Below are 19,755 nucleotides of genomic sequence, written 5' to 3' on the forward strand. Positions count from 1 at the left end.
TAAATGAAAAAAAAAAACACTGTTATTTTCTTGGTCAATCAAAGCACACAGTTCCATATAGAGAATTACAAGCATAATCAAAAACACAAAAAACATGATCATTTGTGTTACGACAAAGTGGATATACATAATCAAGGTATTCAACCACACGTTGTCTAGATAGAGATGCTGTTAGGGATTCCTCTGAAAGTCAATCCTTCCTGGCTCGAAGGAATGAGCAATGTGTATGGAAGTTCAACTGGTCCACATCGGTTTTTCATGGCTGAATCACTGTTCCTTGCTGTGATTTTTGCTTCAATCTCTGTCAACTTGCTTCCAAACTTTTTGAACGCTTCCAATGCCTTAGAATCAGAGGTCCAATTTGGATGATCTCTCTTCCCAAGGTAGATCTCATCAGAAGCATGCCTTGACAATATTTCTATCACTGTCAGATCAATAATGGCCTCACGCTTAGGTGTAATGGTTCTCAAATATGCAGTGTGAGGACTCTTCAGCATCTCATCATATTCTTTGGTTCCTGGTTCAGGGATGAATCTTCTGCTCAGAGTTGGACGGTTCAGGATAAAACCTCCATAAGGATATTGTCCAAAATTAACAGCTGCATGAAGAGCTGAAGCAGTCCAAATGATAGTAGAACATGATTGAATAAGCTCTTGACGTGTCTTCATTTTCGGCCACCATTGTTTATCTTTTAAGTCTGCATGACCCTTCTCTACAGCTTCCTTCCACCATGCTTGAAGTTCAGTATCTTGTTGAACTGCCACATCTGTAGGGTAATACAAGGACACGTACTCTTCAACCCATATCTTAATAGCATCCCATATTTCAAGTCCATCAACAGCATAAGGGTAGTCCTTTATCACAAGTCGAAGACCATGCGGAGCAGAAGGATCTTCAGTAGCCAATCCTCTACATCAAGCAAAATGAAAAAAAAATGTTACTACCCTCTCACTTTTTGCCATAATTAAAAGGGCACATTTTTGTTTTTAGTCCCATTTCATTTTTCTATCATAAGCCACGTTACATTTATAAAATTAGTGACTTTAAAGGTAATTAGTGTAAAAATTAGTAAATTTAACCATGTTATTATAGTTTAGTTTATGCAGTAATGTGTATTTTATAAGAATACCTCTTGATGAGATCGGCTGGCAATGATTGTTCAGTGAAAACCCAATTCTTGTAAACAACTGAAGACATCTCCATAGAATACTTTCCAGGCAAAAATGATTGTTCTATAATGCCATTTGCATTAATCAGGTTTTGTCTAGCAAGTGCATTGATATTTATGGTATCACGATAGTGAGGATAAAGAAGCTTATAAATGGGGTGAATCACACTGAGATTCCTGTTTGTTGCTATTGCAAATGGCTCCATCACTGCATGAGTATTTAACCTGCAACACCAAAAAAGAAATTTTTTTTGTCAATAATAAACTCATACGCATATACTATATATGTGCTAAATATTGCTAAAGAAGTTCTTACCAATGACTCACGAGCTGATGATAACCAGAGTCATTTACAATTACATAAGCCTTGGCCAATAGCCAAATTGTGCTGTCAACACCATCAATCGCAGGTAACACAACTTTGCTCACAGGACCCAAATTATCTCCACTTGGATGTGGCTTGCTTAATTCGATAGCAAGTGGCTTCAAAGTGCCATCATCTTTCAAGAACAGGATCGTTCTTGTGGCATAAGCTTTTGCAGTAGGTAAACTGTTTATCCTCGTCAAATAAGGAATGAATGCATCTTGGTAATCTAATATGAACAATCTCTTAGCAGCAAGTGCCTGTGTTTCACAGAATTTAATTTCAATGATCACTTTGAATTTGTAATTCCAAATTAAACCAAGTAAAGAATACAAAAAAAATAGTTGTTTTATATTTCTAAAACATATTAAATAGATTCAAATTGTTGTGTCAGCTGATGTATCCTATCAGTTTCCACTTGCCCAATATTATATGTTCCTAGAAAAGTATGTAGTTAGAAATAATGCAGTAGTGGTCATTATTATATGCCTATAGGTAATAAGTATTATCATATGGAGCTATGACACATGTGTGTGTATATATACATATATATATATATATACATATATATACATATATATATATATATATATATATCATTACCTCTTCCACTGTGACCCCACCCATGTTAATCTCCAACTTTTCTTTTGTTACAGTGCTAGTTTGATCACCATAGAGAGTGGGATCTAGCTTGCTCTTTGGAGGGAACTCCTGCAATTATTAAAATGAAGAAATTGTCCATTAACAAGATATTGGAGCAATAAAGCACCTAACATTCACTGATTAACCTTGGAAAAATCTACACTTACTTGAAGGCAACGAATGACATTTGGGTTTACACCAGCAATCATTTCCCTTGCAAATTCCTCGTCAGTCATCCATGCAGATTTATTCACTGCTCAAATCATAGATTATAGAATTGATTAACCTTTGTTTAGGAAATTTGGATTAATTATATAAGTGATTAATTATGTTTAGATGAAAGTTTGGAAAATACTAAGTTCAAACTAACATAAATTGTGTTGATTAGGATGTTGAATTAAGGTACCTCTGATAACATGAGGTGGTGGAAGCTGAAGGACATTTTCACCATCAGATCGGAAAAGTTCTTTGAATACTGGTAAGGGACTAATGGCACTGAGTACACCTGTTGGTAGACTAATTCCACCTTCATACAAATCACGCACTTCTTGAAAGCTATCAAACTCGTTCCATGTGAAATCTGAGTCTACAACGTTTTCGAGTGAAGGTAAGAGTGTCTGAGACAAGGATTTTAAACTATATGTGAGGAAATCTGAGGACTTCAGATGACCGAATTTTTCATCTCTTGGTATATAAAACTCGGCTGCAAGTTTCTCAGTTTTAGGATCTGTAAGAGAATCGAACAGCAGAAATATCAGAAAACATTCAGAACACTCAGATTGCATGCCCAAAAGAGCAAACATTCTTAAACTGCAACAAAAAAAAAATCCCTATTGTAGGTCTATCATTGCTCCTTATAACATATTTTATAAAAATATAACAATGATATCTATATTTTCTTTCTTCCTTGTGATTTTGCTTTTACCATTTCTCCTATAAATCAAGTCAAATAAGGTATGCCTCATTGCTCATAAAGTCAACTTTTCTCTCTTATCCCTTATCTCTTCTATCTTATAAACTAAACAAACAAATCTCTTTCTCATTCCTGCTCTTTTCCAACTAGAATATTGTTTTCTCTTTCTCTCTTCTCACCAAGCACATTGGTTTCTATTGAAAAGTATCATTGTTATCCTTTTATTCGTTAAAGAACCACTGTTACTTTATGTATTCAAAAATTCCCACCAACTACTTGGTCCCATGTGAGTTTCCTTATTAAAAATGAAAACATGATGAAAGAAAAGCCAAAAGGTCTCACCTTTCTTGGTGGGTTTTCTACCAGTTCTAACCCTACGAGGGTAGGGATAGGTGCTGGAGCCTCCAAGCACTGGACGAGCAAGATTTTTATCACTATCTGGGTTGCCCAAATCATTGTACACATCATAATCATATATCCTTTCCCATTCCTTGCGTTCTCCCGTTCCATCTCCTCTTAAAACCTCCAACTCTTCTTTCCTGTACTTAACTAGTGGAGCTGGTGTTGCACTTGTAACATACGTCTGCATCGTTTTTCATGAATTGTTTCAAAAATGACTGCAAAATATTGAGCTTAATCTTGCAAAAGTATTATTACTAACAAAACATTCAAAACAACTGGTTAGCTAGGTTTGGATATTCAGACTTACATTGTTGGGAAAGAAAATACGATCCTTCTTGTAGCTTTTGAAGTTGTAGATCCACGAGTTGCAGACAAACTGAATGCTTCCGTGATTCGGAATGTCATCAAGAGTGACACTGACGAGGAAGAACTCATCATACATAAAGTTTCTGATGTAAAACGCTCCCGGAATTCCAAAATTAGCATCCCATTCAAAGTTAACAGCGAATGCATCTCGTCTGTCCCCAAATGTTGGTAACGTTGGAAGATGCTTCTCTAGATACGTTTCCTTGCCAACTTTCCCGTTTCCATTTGCTACAAATAAAACCAAAAACGTCAGTTTCTTTATCCAACAGGAATCTTAAAAAAACCATAGTTGCATAAATATTTATATAAAGCATTGAAAGAAGTGAAAAAAATGAAGAAAGTATCTCGGCAACTTGTTTATATATGGACAAAAAGTCCCATTCATTTAAGTAAAAAATGGAAGAAGAAAAGGTAGAAGAACAAACCATCAGTGGAGGTAGCACTGATCAACTTAAAGGAGACATTACGGGATAAGATGGCAGTTGTAGAATCAACTACTTGTCCTGCTACGTCGCTCACGGCGCCGAATAAACCAGAGACAACACCACCAAGACCTCCGTTCTGCACTGCGTTTAAATCGTTAGCATCCAACACATTCTTTGGCATCAGCACCACAGTGCCCTTTATCTTCTGGCTCTTGTCGAACAGACCAAACATCTTTGCAAGTTCTTGTTGATGATGAGTTTTATCGTAGGTTGTGAATTGTAAGGAAGCAAACTGAGTTATTTATAGATGAAGAGAGATGAAACCTTGAAACATTTTTTTACTGTCAAGTTGCCAACTTTGATTGATTATTATATGTATGGCTGCTAACTCCATGGATGATATACTTATCAACTCGTTCTTAATGTGTTTTTTATTATATCATATATTGATGTTATCCATTTTATTAATTTATCTAATCTCATTAACGTTTCGTGTGTCTTTCTGCACTCAAATGATTCATCTGATATCACAAAAATCTTAAAACTATAAATCAATGTGGCAGTCAATTATATCTTTTATTTGATAGAGGGAAAATATAATTTTAAAACAGTTCTATTTGGATAAGAAATACCCATACAGCAGAAAGAAATTAGTACTCTGTATAGAAATTACTATCCAACACAAAATCTGAAGTGAAAAACCTTGAAATTAGAGGCACGGGAAGCACTATACTATATATATTAATCACCTACGTACGCTGCTTAATTGTTTAATCTGGACAAAGTCACAACGGTATAGTATTGTTTTTTTGTATATATACACCCATTAATTATTTTATAAAATGCTTGTAACAGGGTGTTTTAAACTGTCAATTACGTCAACAATTTATTAAATTATAGAGTTTCTTTCTTAATTGTCACGGAAATTGTTCGTAGTTGAATCTATATTAAACTTTTCAACCATTTTTTTAATATATATTGTTATATAATGAGTCAAAAATTCCTATTTTATACCTTGTAAGGAAATATTAATTATAAGAGTTAAATATGTTTTTCGTTCCTTAATTATCACACAATTTTGATTTTAGTCTCTACTCGAAACTTTGATTGCTTTTAGTCCTCATAATTTTGAAACTGTTTTAAAAAAGTCCCTAATTTAGGATGACGTTAATTTTTGTTTGACGTGGCTAACGGCCAGCCCACGTCTGATGTCAAGTATGAGTTTATTCTCTTCCACGTTTTCTTTCTTTTTATTCCAAATTTGCACACAAACCCCTAATTTCTTCCATGTTTACACTTCACATGGCAGATCCAAAGGTACCTCTGCCAATAAGTTTTCCTTTTTGCCACTGGTTTTTCATTGGGAAGGGTTCCGTCTTAGCAATAGGAAGGGAAAAGATAGCAGGAGGTGAGACTATGGGAGTTCCAGGCCCAGCCCAAGGAGGCAAGGGTAAGGGATGGACAGAGTAAGGAAGAGTGGTTTCCCGACGTGCCATTGAGGTGTCAAGGGATAAAATGGAGTGTATGGATGGAGAAGGAGAAGGAGAAGAAGAAGAAGAATGGGCATTGGGGCTTTTGGGGTGTTTGGTAGGGCTTTTTCCCCGCGGGCTTTAATGGGGAGGAGAAAGGGTGATATCAGTGCGTAGTGTTGATAAATCAAAGAAAGCAGGAGGTGGGTGCCCAGCTGAAGGGTCGGATGTTGGCATCTCTGGTGCAGACAAAATCATCGACAAAGCACAATTAAGAAATTCAATGAAAATGATTTGAATAACCGATATAGTACACGAGGAAACAGAAACTACAAAGGAAACAACGAGTGCTAAAGTTGACAGAAGGAATTGAATTACATGTGCATTTGAAAACCAGCGGGGAGGGTAAAATCGACAGCGACATTGGGTTTTTCGGCGGCAGCATCTTTGGAGGAGGGTTAACGGGAGTCGATGGCTCTGGGCAAGGGTAACGGCTGAGGTCCGAAGGAGGGGGCGGAGGAACGATCGAAGGTGCTGGTGGAGCGCGACAAGGGGGTGATGACCACGGCGTCTATGTCCTCCACGTGACTCAGCTTCCTAGAGGCGCGTCGAGTAAGACGTGACCTCGCCGTTTGCCACATTTACTAAAAGTTAACGCCGTCCAATTTTAAGGATTAATAGTAAAAGTTTTAAAACTATGAAGACTAAAAACCATCAAAGTTTCGAGTAGGGACTAAACTCAAAATCGTGTGATACTTAAGGGACGAAAAACATATTTAACCCTAATTATAATCATAGCAGAAAATTTCTAGATTTTGATTTAAAACAAATACTAAATCCATAATTAAATTAGAATAATTAATTCTACCGATTTAAATAATAAATTAGCTATACCCTTTTTCATATCAAGACCTATAATTCAAATACATATTAACGTGTATTAATATTTGGTGTCCCATGCATGGATATATCTATTGTTATTGCATCTTGTAAGTCGATGTAAGATATTCAGATTTGATCCTGTTTGTATATTGTTTGGTTTTAGAACAGTTACATTCTCATTTGAAGTTTAACTTAGTTATCAAACGAGGGAAGTGAACGTAGGTTTATCTCTCTCCATTAAAAAAAATTAATAACTAACATTTATCAATAAAAAAACAAAAAAAATTCTATATTGATATTTAAGTAATTGTAATTCAAGTGGATGACACTCTTTGTAGAAGAGTTACAATACCAAGTACTCTATTATTATATTTATTTATTTTTTTATAAAAATAACATATTATGTGTATTAGTCAATTAAGATAAATAATAAAATAAATTTTATTTCACTGATATCTAAATTATAATTTTATTAATAAACCATACTAACTTTTTTAAAAATAGTTAAAAAAATGTAAAAATATATTTAAATAATTTAACTGTTTATAGAGTCGACTTAATCATTCTAAACTATGTTAATAAATTTTAATTTTTAATAAATATATATTTATATTAATGTAACTTTAATAGTTTGATTAAATGTTGAACACTAATAAATTAGTATGGTTAATTTTTTTCCTTTTTTGTCAAGAAAGAATATGAAACATTCCAATTTTAATTGTTGGTAACTCATAAAATAAAATAAAACGTTATAAGATTCATAAAATAAAATAGATTTATTTCAATTTATATATATAATATTAATACAATTATTTAAAAGAATAATCATATAATAACAAATATATTTAAAACTATAATGAATAACTATTAGAGGATCAAGAAGATAACTCTACTGCATCATCGTCTTCCATCAGAGATGCTTCAACATTACCCCTCATCTGCTTACGCTAATAATGTGATCATCGCAAAACATAGACACATGAAACAACAATGAAATAATAGAGTAAGCTAATATAGAAAGAGTTTTCATAAATAATTAAATCATATAGATACACACAAGATAAGCTAGTTAAGAAAGAAAAAGAAAATATAAATAACACAGCACACTAAATAACATGTTAAACATCATCACATCGCTTTCAAACATTCATACATGAAATCAAATCCAACTTATTCAAATACGTGCCATTGAGTCAGACTAGTGAAACCATGGTGACAAAAAAAGAATATTGCCCTACCAAGCTAACACACATGGTAAGTCTTTGTCACAGTTATAAGAACCTTGAGATCGTCCTTATGATAGTACCTCCTACCACTTTCACCAGTTAATCATTCTCCTTTACATGATTATGAATTATTAGTAGAGTTCAAAATGACTACACAAAAATGAATCGTCCTTACCTCAATTCGCACCCAAGTAAAGAACGTAACCCCCGATTTAATGGATTATAGTTCATGTTCATCAAACAACTCAATAGCTCATTGAATGATCGTAGAATCACTCAATCAGTAATTTGAACATATCGATAACTTAGAAATACTATAATTAGCTTTCCTTACTTATGAGATCACTCAAGACGCTTATAGACCCTAAAATACCTTCAAACGCACAATAAGTTTTATCTACTCTTAGAAACAACACAATTTCAATTAGGATACACAAGTAAAAACACTAATCAACAGATAATCTTGTAGATGACTCTAAAGACACATGGAGTGTAAGACTCATGAAAAATATTTATAATAGTAAATTTTAGCATTTTATTAGTAATAATAATTTTAATGGATAGAAAAAAATGTAAATTTTGGATATAAAATTATAGTAATTCTAGAAGGAGAGCTTCAAAATTTTGATAACTTATTTAGAATTTTTTTAGAAAATTGAATAGTAAAAAGTGAATAGTGAATAGTAAAAAGGGAATAGTAAAAAGTGAATAGTGAATAGTTAAAAAAAAAATAAGAATTTCTTAGCATGGAAGAAATTAGGATTCCTTAACATGGATGGAATTAGGTTCAGATTTAATCAAGTGGCTAATTAAAATATTGTTTTTAAATAATATTAAAATAATAAATAATATTAAAATAATTAATGAATAGTAAATTTTTTTACCTATAAATAGCCATGGGAGGGAAGGGTATTCTACACCAAGAAAAGAGGAATCAAGTGAGAGCTTGAGAAATATAGAAGAAAAAGTTAGGGAGAAATTTTTAGTTGCAAGAAGAGTAGAGGTTCTGAAGAGTTTTCGGGGAAACAAATTCGGAGCAAGAGATTAAGTCTGGAATAGAGGTAGGGAAGCTAACTTTTCTAAGCTTTTATATTATGATTTAGTACTGTTTTATTACTATTCATGTCTTGAAATTATGTGTGAATATTATTAATGCTTATTGTATGTTTATCTATATTGAAATTCTGTGTAAATATTATATGTTGTTGTTTTGAATCTGTAAATAAGAAATTTGTTAAAAACTAGTTGAGGAACGCTTTGGCTAAGGAAAGATTTGGTACTTAAGTTGTCCATTGTGACACACCTCTCTTTCCTGGAAGTCTACTCGATAAGTTTTTAACTTAAATCCTATTGAACAGATTTTGTACTGTTAAATTATCATGTAATATATCTTGTTGGAATATATTCAGTTTGTATGATTTATGAAATGATTGGATTTTTATTGCATTTGAATTATGCATCTGAACATGATTGTGAATTATAATGATGTGATTTATGTGGAAAGTATGTGAGTGTATGAGATATGTTAGATTCACTGTGATAATATGATGGTATATGGTTAGTCGTGTCTGGGGTTAAGTTTCAAAGTGATAGTATGGTTCATATACGTAATTCCATAATCCTCAAGGAGAGGATACATGGTGGTGATTTGGGGGTGTATAGAATGATTGCATGGTAACTCAGTTTTGGGGGTCATCCTGAAACTCCAATGGTCTTTCTTCTCATGTAGAGAGGATTGAACCATGTGGTGAGGAGTAGCAGGAGGTCCTAGTTGTGGGTGCTTCCATATGATCCAAGGTGAGTGATAACGGATTAACCTCGTGACTGTGGTCGGACGGTAGTGCTCAAGTTTCATAAGGCGGTAGTGTCGGGCGGTAGTGCCCAAGTTTCATAAGGCGGTAGTGCCGGGCGGTAGTGCCCAAGTTTCATAAAGCCACCACGAGTGCAAGACCCGCCATAGCTCGGTAATCATTCTAGTCCGGACGAGTCGGGGTATAAAGTAACAAGTCTTGTGATGTCATTTTATCATGTGTATCAAAGTAATAGATGAGTATGTATGATGTGATTGTTGTATGATGGTATGAGTATGTCTGACATAATTATTATATGAGGTTTGCATGCATGTTTTATAAATGATTGGTTGCATGTTAGCTTACCCTACTTGTTTGTGTTTGGGTATGTGCGATGATCGTATAATTCGTTATACGGGAGCAGATGGCAAGGAGGATACGTTGGAAACAGTACTTGATGGGGAAGACAATGCTGCAGCTTAGATTCGCTAGCTTTTATTAGTTAGCTTTGATGAACTTTTGTACGTTTAAAGCTTTAAATTCTATGTAATTTCTAGGGAGAAACCCTAATACTCTAAGTTTTCAATTCCATGCTATTCTAAGGATGATTGTAATCCTTAAATTACTCTTGACTGCTTTCCTATATTAATAAATGATGACGTCTTTATTATATATGCTTTCAATATATATTTTGGGACGTCACATGGAGGCAACATAGACCTACATGCAATGGAAGATTAAATTTAACCTCTAAAAGGTGTAGAAAAATATTTGACTCAGATGGAGAAACTGATGGAACATGATTGAAGAACTCGGTGTAAGAATGACTATCATTGTCTCCAATCTTCTAACAAAGGAGTAGAGAGTAAAACCTAGAGAGAAGTTAAAGAGATCTAGAACAGTAGTTTGTAAAAAGATGACGTGCTTTTAAATAATAAAACTCATTTATAAAAAATTCACCTGGAGATCACTCTAACGATCTTCAATCTTTAAACAGAAAAGTATAGAGTGAAAAAACTTAAAAAGAAGTTAAAAAACTCTAAAAAAGTAATTTCTAAAAAAAATAGTATACTTTTAAATAATAAAACTCCTTTATAAAATTTTTATTTATACTTTAGTTTTTTAATATTGAAATAATAAAGTATAATTTTTCAAACTTAATTCTAAAATATTATTTTTTTGACCTTCACACAGTGAATATATTATTCAAATTTATTATGATTAAATAGAAAATTTTGTAATAACGTATTATATGTATAAGTATGATTATATTTGATATTTTTATAATTAAGTATAAAAATGAAGATCTTAATGTACATATTTATTTTATTTCTCTTTTAAATTATTGCAATATTTATAGTTTATTACGTAATTTATAAATATTTTTTTATTTTTTTATTCTTTGTTTAGTTTTATTTGAAATTTCTTTTTCTATTTTCTCTCAAATATTTAACTTATTCGATTTTCATAAGTTTGTTCATATTTTAAGAGTTCTTCAGATTTCAGATCTTAAAATTGACATAAATTAAATAAAAGAAAATATATATCCTTTTAATATTGACTATTTAATAATAGTTTTAGCTTTTGAAAGAAAATAATTTAATTAATAATTAAGACATTACACGAAGAGATGAAAATGACACAGAAACACAAAGATGAAGAAAAAAAATAAATGTGAATTTTTATATTTAAAAACACAAATACACTGAAACCCGCAACTTGATCCGTTATTATAACTTATATTAGATCTTTGATGGAAATCTTGTTCTAATTATTATTATTATATATTAGTCTATTACGCATTAAATCTTGTACTAATTATTATTATTATATATTAGTCTATTACGCATTAGTAGTCAAATGAAAGAAAAAAAAAATTACTTTTAAAATTGGGATTGTGATTGGAGTCTAAAGACATATTGACAAACACAGTGGAAATACTATTAAATGAATGGTTGGAAAAATTCAAAGATTGGAGAAAGAATATTTATAATATATTATATGAACTTATAGACGAAAAATATTTATTCTCTTTCTCCCTTTCTTAAAAAAAAATAAGTTTTTCAAACGTAAGTTTTCAGACAAAATCATCCAATATAGTTTAGTGTCTGGGAAAATGTTTTAAAAAATCCAATTAAATACCCTTTCTATTGTTTTTCCTTAACTTTAGATTAAATAGAGTATTTATTTATTAAATTATACAGGATATATGATTCTTATTTGTGATCATATTAATAAAAAAAACTTACTTGTCAGGGAATATTTTTAAATAAGGTAGCTAACTGATTAGAAAACTCTGGCCCACAGATTAGAAGTCACGTGCAAAGCAAGGATAACTATTCATTGAATAATCTACTCGTAAGAAACTATTTTTTAATGCTAACAACGATAATAACAATATTGTCAATGTCAAAGACTAATTTCTTAGTATGTTCCATCATATCACATATTTTAAATTTCTTTACATTTTTATTTTATTTAATTCAATTCCAATCAAACTAATAGCATGTTATTAATGTTTGTAAAAAGAAAGAAAACAAAGGATAATAATATGTAAAAGAAATAAGAGGAAAAATAAAAATATATAGTGATTTATATATATGTATTATTCTCTCTTTTTTTTTTATATCTCTCACATGAAACAGAGTAAAAGGTCACATGATGATAATTTTTTTTTCTGCCAAATTGGTCTACCAAACCCATGCACTATTGGCAAGGATATAATAAAGCTAGAGCAATATTTTATCACCTCGTGGGTTTATCTTCTTAAATATATTCACATCTTTGAAGGAAAGAGACTTCAAGTTTATAATAAGCAATGTCACCATGATTGTGAATATATATTATTTTATAATTTAATCATATCGTAAACCTTTTTACAATGTTATTTAACTTTGCATTATTATAAAGAGACAAACATTAGTTTTTTAATTAATTTACTTTATAAATTTGATGTAAGTACGGTGTGTTAAAATAGAACTATTATTTAGCTTTTCGAAAGTTGTATTCGATCAAAAAACACATGTGCAACGTGGAAATGACAATGATGATATCGATGGCGTGAGAAGAATTATGACGAGTTTTTTATGTTTCCAACATGAAGCTGAGTATCAGCTTCGACCTTCCAGAAAACGTCATGCAGATTAAGATAAAGAAGAAAGTTTAAACAGTCTTTAAAAAGTAATGGCTTTTTTCAATAAAATAATTAAAAAGAAAGAAGAAAGGAATAGTAATGAGTTATATAAAAATAAAAGTAATTTTTACACACATAAAATTTTTTATATTTATGAATACTATTTCTTTTTATTCTTTGTTTTATTTTAATTTAAAAAAAATACAAAATTTATATTTTTATGACCATTTTATTTTTATATTGTGTATAAATAAAAATAAAAATGACAAAAAAAAGTCATGTACAACAAATATTTAATACCAAACAGGTTGAGTGCCAAACAGGTTGAGTGTAGATATCATGTGTATTCGCTGTCAACATAAAATAAAAATAAAAATTTAATTTATATTTTATTAAGTTAAATTTAATTAAAATTAAAATTAATTTATATTTTATCAAGTTAAATTTAATTAAAATTAAATTTTAATTAAATTTATATTATATTTTATATTTTTTTTGTAATTTTATTTAAATTTTATTTTAAAAATTTACAAAATATATTATTTTAAATATTTACGGGTATTTATATATTTTAAAATATTTACATATACTTTTTAAATAGATATCTATAAAATAGTGGGTGAAATTTATCTTTTTAAATTAGATAACAAATAAATAAGTAGTATTAATTTAGAATCCTAATATCAAATGTAAAAATATGTTACCTTACCATTAATCATATAAAAAAAGAAAAATACGATATTCATGATAATAACTCTTTGAATAATACAACTCAAAGGCCAAATAACTAGATTTCCAGTGATAAAAGGAAATCTGCTAATGAGCCTGTTTATTAGGGTACAAAAGCTGCAAGAAAAGAAACGCGACTTGAACAAAGCACACCAACAAGACGCATGCATGGCATGCATCTGTTATTGAAAGGTAAAAGCACACACACAGAGCGGCATGCATGTAACATGCATCTGTTATTGAAAGGTAAAAGCACAACACAAAAGGAAACTACCATGCGTTTAGATAGAGACACTGTTAGGGATTCCCCTAAAAGTCATCCCCGGTTCACTGGTAGGAAGAAGCACAGTGTAAGGCAATTTGATTGGTCCGGTCCGGTTTCTGAGTTCTTGGTTGTTGTTCCTGTCCGAGATTTCTTTCTCAATTTTTGCTAGGTTTTCTGTAAATTCTTGAAAAATTTCTTTTGCATGTTGATCAGCAGTCCAATTCAGACTGCTCCTTTGTCCAAGATATACCTCGTCCGAAGCATGGGTTGATAGTAGCTCCATTACTGTAAGATCCATAACAGTCTGGTACTTTGGAGTAATTGTTTTCAGAAAAGCTTCTTGAGGATTCTTGGTCATCTCATCATACTCCTGAGTTCCTGGTTTTGGGATCCATCTTCGGCTTTGTGTAGGACGGTTCATGATATAACCTCCATAAGGATACTGTCCAAAATTAACAGCGGCATGAAGAGCTGAAGCAATCCATATAATGGTAGTGCAAGTCTCAACCAGATCTTGAGAAGTATGCATTTTAGGCCATTGTGCTTTTAAGTCACCATGACCCTTCTCCACAGCTTCCTTCCACCATGCTTGCAATTCAGTATCTTCTTGAACTGCCCCCTCTTCTGAATAGTACAGAGACACATACTCCTGTACCCACTTCTTAGTAGCATTCCATATTTCTAGTCCATCAACAGCATAAGGATAGTCCTCTATCGCAAGGCTAAGGCCATGAGGGGCAGTGATATCCTCAACCGCCAACCCTCTAAATCAATCAAAAGAAAAAAAAAAAAGGAGTTATTTTGATAACAAGGCCATAGTTGGACACATTGATCTTTCTAATTTAATATGGTTAATTTACCTTTTGATGAGATCCTTTGGTAAAGCTTGGTCAGCGAAAACCCAATTCGTGTATACAGCAGAAGACATCTCCATTGAATACGGTCCAGGCAAAAAAGTTTGCTCTATAATGCTACCCGCATTAATTAGGGCTTTCCTGGCAAGTGCATTGATATTTATGGTGTCACGGAAGTGAGGATGAAGGAGTTTGTGAATGGGGTGAAGTACACTGAGATTCCTGTTGGTTGAGATGGCAAATGGCTCAATCACTGCGTGAGTATGTAACCTGTGATAGGCACCAGGAAAGTTACTAGATAAAATTTCAGACTACATGTTTGCATATGTATATGTGTAGGATGTCAAAGTGTTGGATTAAATAGATTTTTTATGGTTGATCTTGCATATGTATGTTAGTATATAGAGTTCTTATATATACCAGTGGCTTATGAGTTGATGATAGTTGGTGTCGTTTACAGTAACATGAGCTTTGGCCAGTTGCCAGATTGTACTTTCAACACCTTTGTCTGCAGGCAGCACCACTATGCTCTCGGTATTCGAAAAACCACATGGACATAGATGTGGCTTGCTTAATTCAATAGCAAGTGGTTTTAATGTCCCATCATCTTTCAAGAACAAGAATGTCCTGGTGGCATAAGCCTTTGCAGAAGGAAGGTCATTTATCTTCGTCAAATACGCCATGAATGCCTCATAGTAATCCAATACGAACAATCTCCTATCAGCAAATGCCTGTTCCACAAATTTAAGTTCAGTGATCACTTTGTTAACTTCATATACCTTTGAATCACAAACAGTATCACTTCCAGTGCCTATATATAGGAAAGAATAATTAATTCCATATCCAAGTATTCAGAGGAAGTGTTGAACTTTGTATTTCTATGATATTAAATTGTTTGTTTACTTCATGTATATTAATTATTACCTCATCTACTTTGACCCCATTCATGTTAACCTCCAGATTTTCTTTTGTTACTGTACTGCGTTGAATAGTACAGTTGCATAATGGCTTCCATGGCAGTGCGAGCTCCTCCTTCTGCCATTGATGATGTCCGATAATCAGAAAGAAAGGCCATGACAATAGAATAATTCAGCATATAAAAGATCTCCGTATATTAAAAATAAAACTAGTATTTGCACTTACTTTAAGAAGGCGAATTACAGCAGGGTTTACACCGGCAATCATCTCTCTTGCAAACTCTTCATCAGTCATCCATGCAAACTTGCTTTCTATAGAACAAAGAAAATACAATTTACAAAGGGTGTAATGTTTGGAAGTAGTTACGCCGGAGAGCCAAGTGAACTAGTTACCTTTGATTACATCGGGTGGTGGGAAGTCAATGACAGTCGGAATACCGTTGCCAGTGATAACACTCGGCGTACCGTTGGCAGTGATAGACAGAGGCAGATCAACTCCACCTTGATACATTTTCTCCACTTCCTCGAAGCCATTAAATTCATTTGATGTGGTCTTTAAATATAAAGAAAGGAGCAAAGGTTCGATTCTTCCAGCTAAAGTTTTCGTTCCTAATTGAAGGAATTCTATAGTCTTCTCCTGACTGAAATCTTCATCTCTTGGCACATAATTAACCTCGTCTGGTACCTCGTATTCTGCACCTGTCAAGACATAAATTAAGAATATATAGAGACACTTTTATCATCAACAATCCAAACTTTTATTTTTCACATGACTGGGCCTTTCTTTAGAGCATATGATTAAAGCATGATAAAATGTAACTCACCATTTTTGTTATTGTGGATGAGGTTTCTCCCAGTCCTAAGCCTACGAGGGTAGGGATATTTGACACCTCCAAGAAATGGGTGATCTTTGAGACCTCCAAGAACTGGGTGATCTTGTGGTCCATCGCTTTCAAGAAAGCCCAGATCATTATAGACATCATAATCATAAATCCTATCCCATTTCTCACGCTTTCCAGCTCCATCTTCATCTCCCCTTAAATTCTTCAACTCTTCTTGTCTGTACGCTTGTAATTGCACCGGTGTCTTACCAGGAAGATATGGCTGCAATGCATATTTTTTCATAAATATATAGTTTTCTCATTAAATTTTAAGAATGTTATAATAACAAAGATCGTGATTTGACTTACAATGTTGGCAAAGAAAATGCGATCCTTTTTGTAACACTTATGGTTGTAAACCCAGGAGTTACAGTCAAAGTGAATATAGTTCTGGTCGTGGTTATGGTCGTGCTCGTTTCTTTGAGTTGGATATTCAAGAGTCACACTAACAAGTAAAAACTCGTGATCCATTAGGTTTTTTACGTAAAACGCTCCAGGAATTCCCATCTCTTTATCATCCCATTCAAAATAAATATCAAATTCCTCCGGTCTCTCTCCCCATGTTCGTAACACAGAAACATTGTTTTCCAGATAGGTTTCCTTTCCAACTTTCCCAGCCAAAACTAAAACTGCAAATGAAAACAAATCAACTATTATGTGAATGATATCAAGTTGGTACGACTGATCAACTTGAAACAGAAATACTATATACTGATAATACATATATAGTGTGAAACAGAAAAGAAACACTAACTATTATGTGAGTTGGTACGACTGATCAACTTGAAAGACAGAGATTTAGTGATATCAAGTTGGGGTGATGAGTCAATGATGGTTTTGCCAGTGGCAAAGAGACCCTCGACAGTGCTCATGGTTTGAACAACATTTTTCCGGATCAATACCACCCTCCCCTTCACCAACTTCTTCCTTTCCACTATTGGTCCCATCTTTTCCACTGTTAGACTCATTGCTATAGCAAGGATAATTTCTGTGTTTGATATCTGTGAGTTGTGAGGTGTGATGAAGCAATGTAATCTCGGGTATTTATACACGAAACTATGTGAAGATTTAATGAATAAACCAACCCACTTGGAAAAATCTCAAGAATAAATACAAGCTTCATTAATCCGCTACTGTGAACAAAAACATGAAAGTCAGATGGAAAAGCACCAAAAATCTTTATCCGTTGAAAAATTTGTGTGAATATGAGGTGTTTCCACGTTAAACTTATGTGATAACTATTCTATTGAAATGAAGTTAAAAATAGCCTCCTATATCCCATCACAGGTGTCATGTTCTTCTGCCATTCATTTCCTGTAAACCTATTTTCTATGAACTAGTTTTTTCAGAAATAACCCATTGAGAGTGTGAAGTTGCATGTATGTGTGCATTATGACAAACAGTGAATTCAAACACCATGTGCACCGGGACAAACAACAAACCAATTTCGATATGTTACTATCGATAAATTAAAACAGGCCCTTTTATTTTATTCAAACGTGATTTTATATATTTTTTAAAATTTAATACATTCTTATATTGCTATAGATTGCACCTTAAATTATATACTTACTAGAAATGATCACATCCTCTTTCAAATTTATTTAATCTCTTGTACTGAAATCACCACATTATATATATATATATATATATATATATATATATATATATATATATATATATATATATATATATATATGTGTGTGTGTGTGTATTCACAATTATTATTTTTAATTTCTTTTTATATTCTAAAAAAATCAATTATATAATAAGTAACTAGGAAAATCGCTTACGTTTATTAATTTTTAATTTTATTGCATTTAAATTATTAGATCAAGTAATATTTTATTATATAGATTTTAAAATGAATTAGTTACATGGTTCATTCTAAAATCTAAAATTTTAGATGTTATATTTAATTTGCAATTATCTAAGATTTTGGAAGAAATGTTGGGAAGTGTCATATTGTTTTCCTTAATTACGGAGTTCGAGTTATATATTTGGTAGACAATTTTATTCAATGTTAGTTTTGAGTTGGAACCTAACATGTTAATAAAATTTATAATTGATTTTGGTAATTATCTAGTTGGGATGACATTTATAACTGTCGTGTGAGAGTGTTGTAACCTTCTTCAACCAACGGTAACTTTTATATATTTATTAAAAAATTAAGTGTAAGTGTAAGTTTTATATTGAGTAAAAAAATAAAAAATTTAAGTATCATATAAGGATAACTACCACAAATTCATTGTTTTAAGATTTTGGTTAATTTTTTATGTATAGATTGAATTTATGTCTCGTTGGTATTGTATCTAAAATTCTCCTAAAATGTATTTTCTCCAAAATTGCTTTCTATAACTCTTCACATTCCATTCTTGCTTTCCATTTCCATTTTTCAAGTAATATAATATTAAATAACCTTAGGTTTTTAACTCCTAATCCCGCAAACTCTTTTGGTTTGCAAATATTATACCACTTAACCCATGCAATCTTCCTCCGTTCACTTCCCCATCCCCATAAAAAGTTTCTTTGAATGCCCTTGATTATTTTTTCAAAGATTTTGGTAATTTGAAAAAAAGTTAAATATATTTTTAATCCTTTATTGAAATTAGTCCATTTTCGAAACTTTGGATTAATTTAGTTTTCCATCTTTAAAACTGCATTAATTTAGTTCTTTTAATTAAATTTTGTTAAGTTTATTTGATGTTTCAAACATGTTTTTCAGTTAACATTGTAGTAAAAATATGTCAATCGAGGTAAACAACTCAAATACTATCAAGAAACATATTTGAAACGTCAAATAAACTTAGCAAAATTTAATTAAAAAGATTAAATCTACGCATTTTTAAAGTTTGAAGACTAAACTAAACCAAAATTTTGAAAAAAAACTATTTCTAATTTTCACTAAAAGTTAAAAGATTAAAAACATATTTAACTCTTTAAAAAAAGACAAGAAAAAAAAAAGCAAAGCCTGTCCAAATGAGCCAAACGTCCAAGGTTCTAAATGGTCTAACATGTGTGATGTGAAGTCATTAACTCCTTTGGAAGTTTCATATTACCTCCTTTAAGTATTGGAGTGTGATGTGAATTCAGTGTAAGTTGAAACCTAACATACTATTCAAATTTAAGATGATTTTGGTATATATAGAGTTTCTTATAGAGTGTATTGTTTGACAATTCAATTAATGTTAATTGGTTTTACGCTAACAATGCCACAAAGTCTTCTAAAACTTGTTGGATGGTGTTGTGAACACATGAACGCCGAATCAATCCATTCTTGTTGGTTGTTGAATTCATTTATATTCATACAAATAATATGTAATAATTAT

General features: G+C 31.9%; 2 protein-coding genes and 1 long non-coding RNA gene across 4 annotated transcripts; 1 reads left to right on the top strand and 2 right to left on the bottom strand.

Moving 5' to 3' along the window:
• Positions 1-4,566, bottom strand: LOC108323178 (seed linoleate 9S-lipoxygenase). The gene is made up of 9 exons (XM_017555541.2): positions 4,281-4,566; positions 3,797-4,083; positions 3,430-3,670; positions 2,581-2,901; positions 2,342-2,427; positions 2,136-2,243; positions 1,485-1,792; positions 1,130-1,393; positions 1-909 (listed from the first exon to the last, which is right to left on the bottom strand). The coding sequence occupies exons 1-9, from the start codon at positions 4,510-4,512 to the stop codon at positions 156-158; spliced, it is 2,601 nt and encodes an 866-aa protein (XP_017411030.1). The 5' UTR covers positions 4,513-4,566; the 3' UTR covers positions 1-155.
• Positions 4,567-8,785: 4,219 nt separating this feature from the next.
• Positions 8,786-10,319, top strand: LOC128194141 (uncharacterized). The gene is made up of 2 exons (XR_008245459.1): positions 8,786-8,918; positions 10,072-10,319. It is a non-coding gene; the product is annotated as an uncharacterized LOC128194141 (long non-coding RNA).
• Positions 10,320-13,500: 3,181 nt separating this feature from the next.
• On the bottom strand, positions 13,501-17,432 carry LOC108323181 (seed linoleate 9S-lipoxygenase). Of its 2 annotated transcripts, none has more exons than XM_017555549.2 (9): positions 17,181-17,432; positions 16,736-17,055; positions 16,370-16,649; positions 15,939-16,238; positions 15,772-15,857; positions 15,553-15,663; positions 15,049-15,359; positions 14,635-14,898; positions 13,501-14,538 (listed from the first exon to the last, which is right to left on the bottom strand). In XM_017555549.2, the coding sequence occupies exons 1-9, from the start codon at positions 17,392-17,394 to the stop codon at positions 13,791-13,793; spliced, it is 2,634 nt and encodes an 877-aa protein (XP_017411038.1). In that variant the 5' UTR covers positions 17,395-17,432; the 3' UTR covers positions 13,501-13,790. The 2 variants fall into 2 exon arrangements, with proteins under 2 accessions (XP_017411038.1, XP_017411037.1); XM_017555548.2 differs by having other exon boundaries at positions 15,939-16,244.
• Between the last annotated feature and the right edge of the window lie 2,323 nt (positions 17,433-19,755).

Source organism: Vigna angularis, chromosome 9 (genome assembly GCF_016808095.1).
Source record: "Vigna angularis cultivar LongXiaoDou No.4 chromosome 9, ASM1680809v1, whole genome shotgun sequence".
NCBI lineage: Eukaryota > Viridiplantae > Streptophyta > Magnoliopsida > Fabales > Fabaceae > Vigna > Vigna angularis.

Coding starts and splice junctions, on each gene's coding strand:
- LOC108323178 (XM_017555541.2), bottom strand. CDS start 4,512: ATGTTTGGTCTGTTCGACAAGAGCCAGAAGATAAAGGGCACTGTGGTG. Junction 1,394..1,484: donor CATCAGCTCGTGAGTCATTG/GTAAGAACTTCT, acceptor TTGGTGTTGCAG/GTTAAATACTCATGCAGTGA. Junction 910..1,129: donor CCAGCCGATCTCATCAAGAG/GTATTCTTATAA, acceptor TGCTTGATGTAG/AGGATTGGCTACTGAAGATC.
- LOC108323181 (XM_017555548.2), bottom strand. CDS start 17,394: ATGAGTCTAACAGTGGAAAAGATGGGACCAATAGTGGAAAGGAAGAAG. Junction 16,245..16,369: donor CATCCACAATAACAAAAATG/GTGAGTTACATT, acceptor ATGTCTTGACAG/GTGCAGAATACGAGGTACCA. Junction 15,360..15,552: donor ATGGGGTCAAAGTAGATGAG/GTAATAATTAAT, acceptor TTTGTGGAACAG/GCATTTGCTGATAGGAGATT.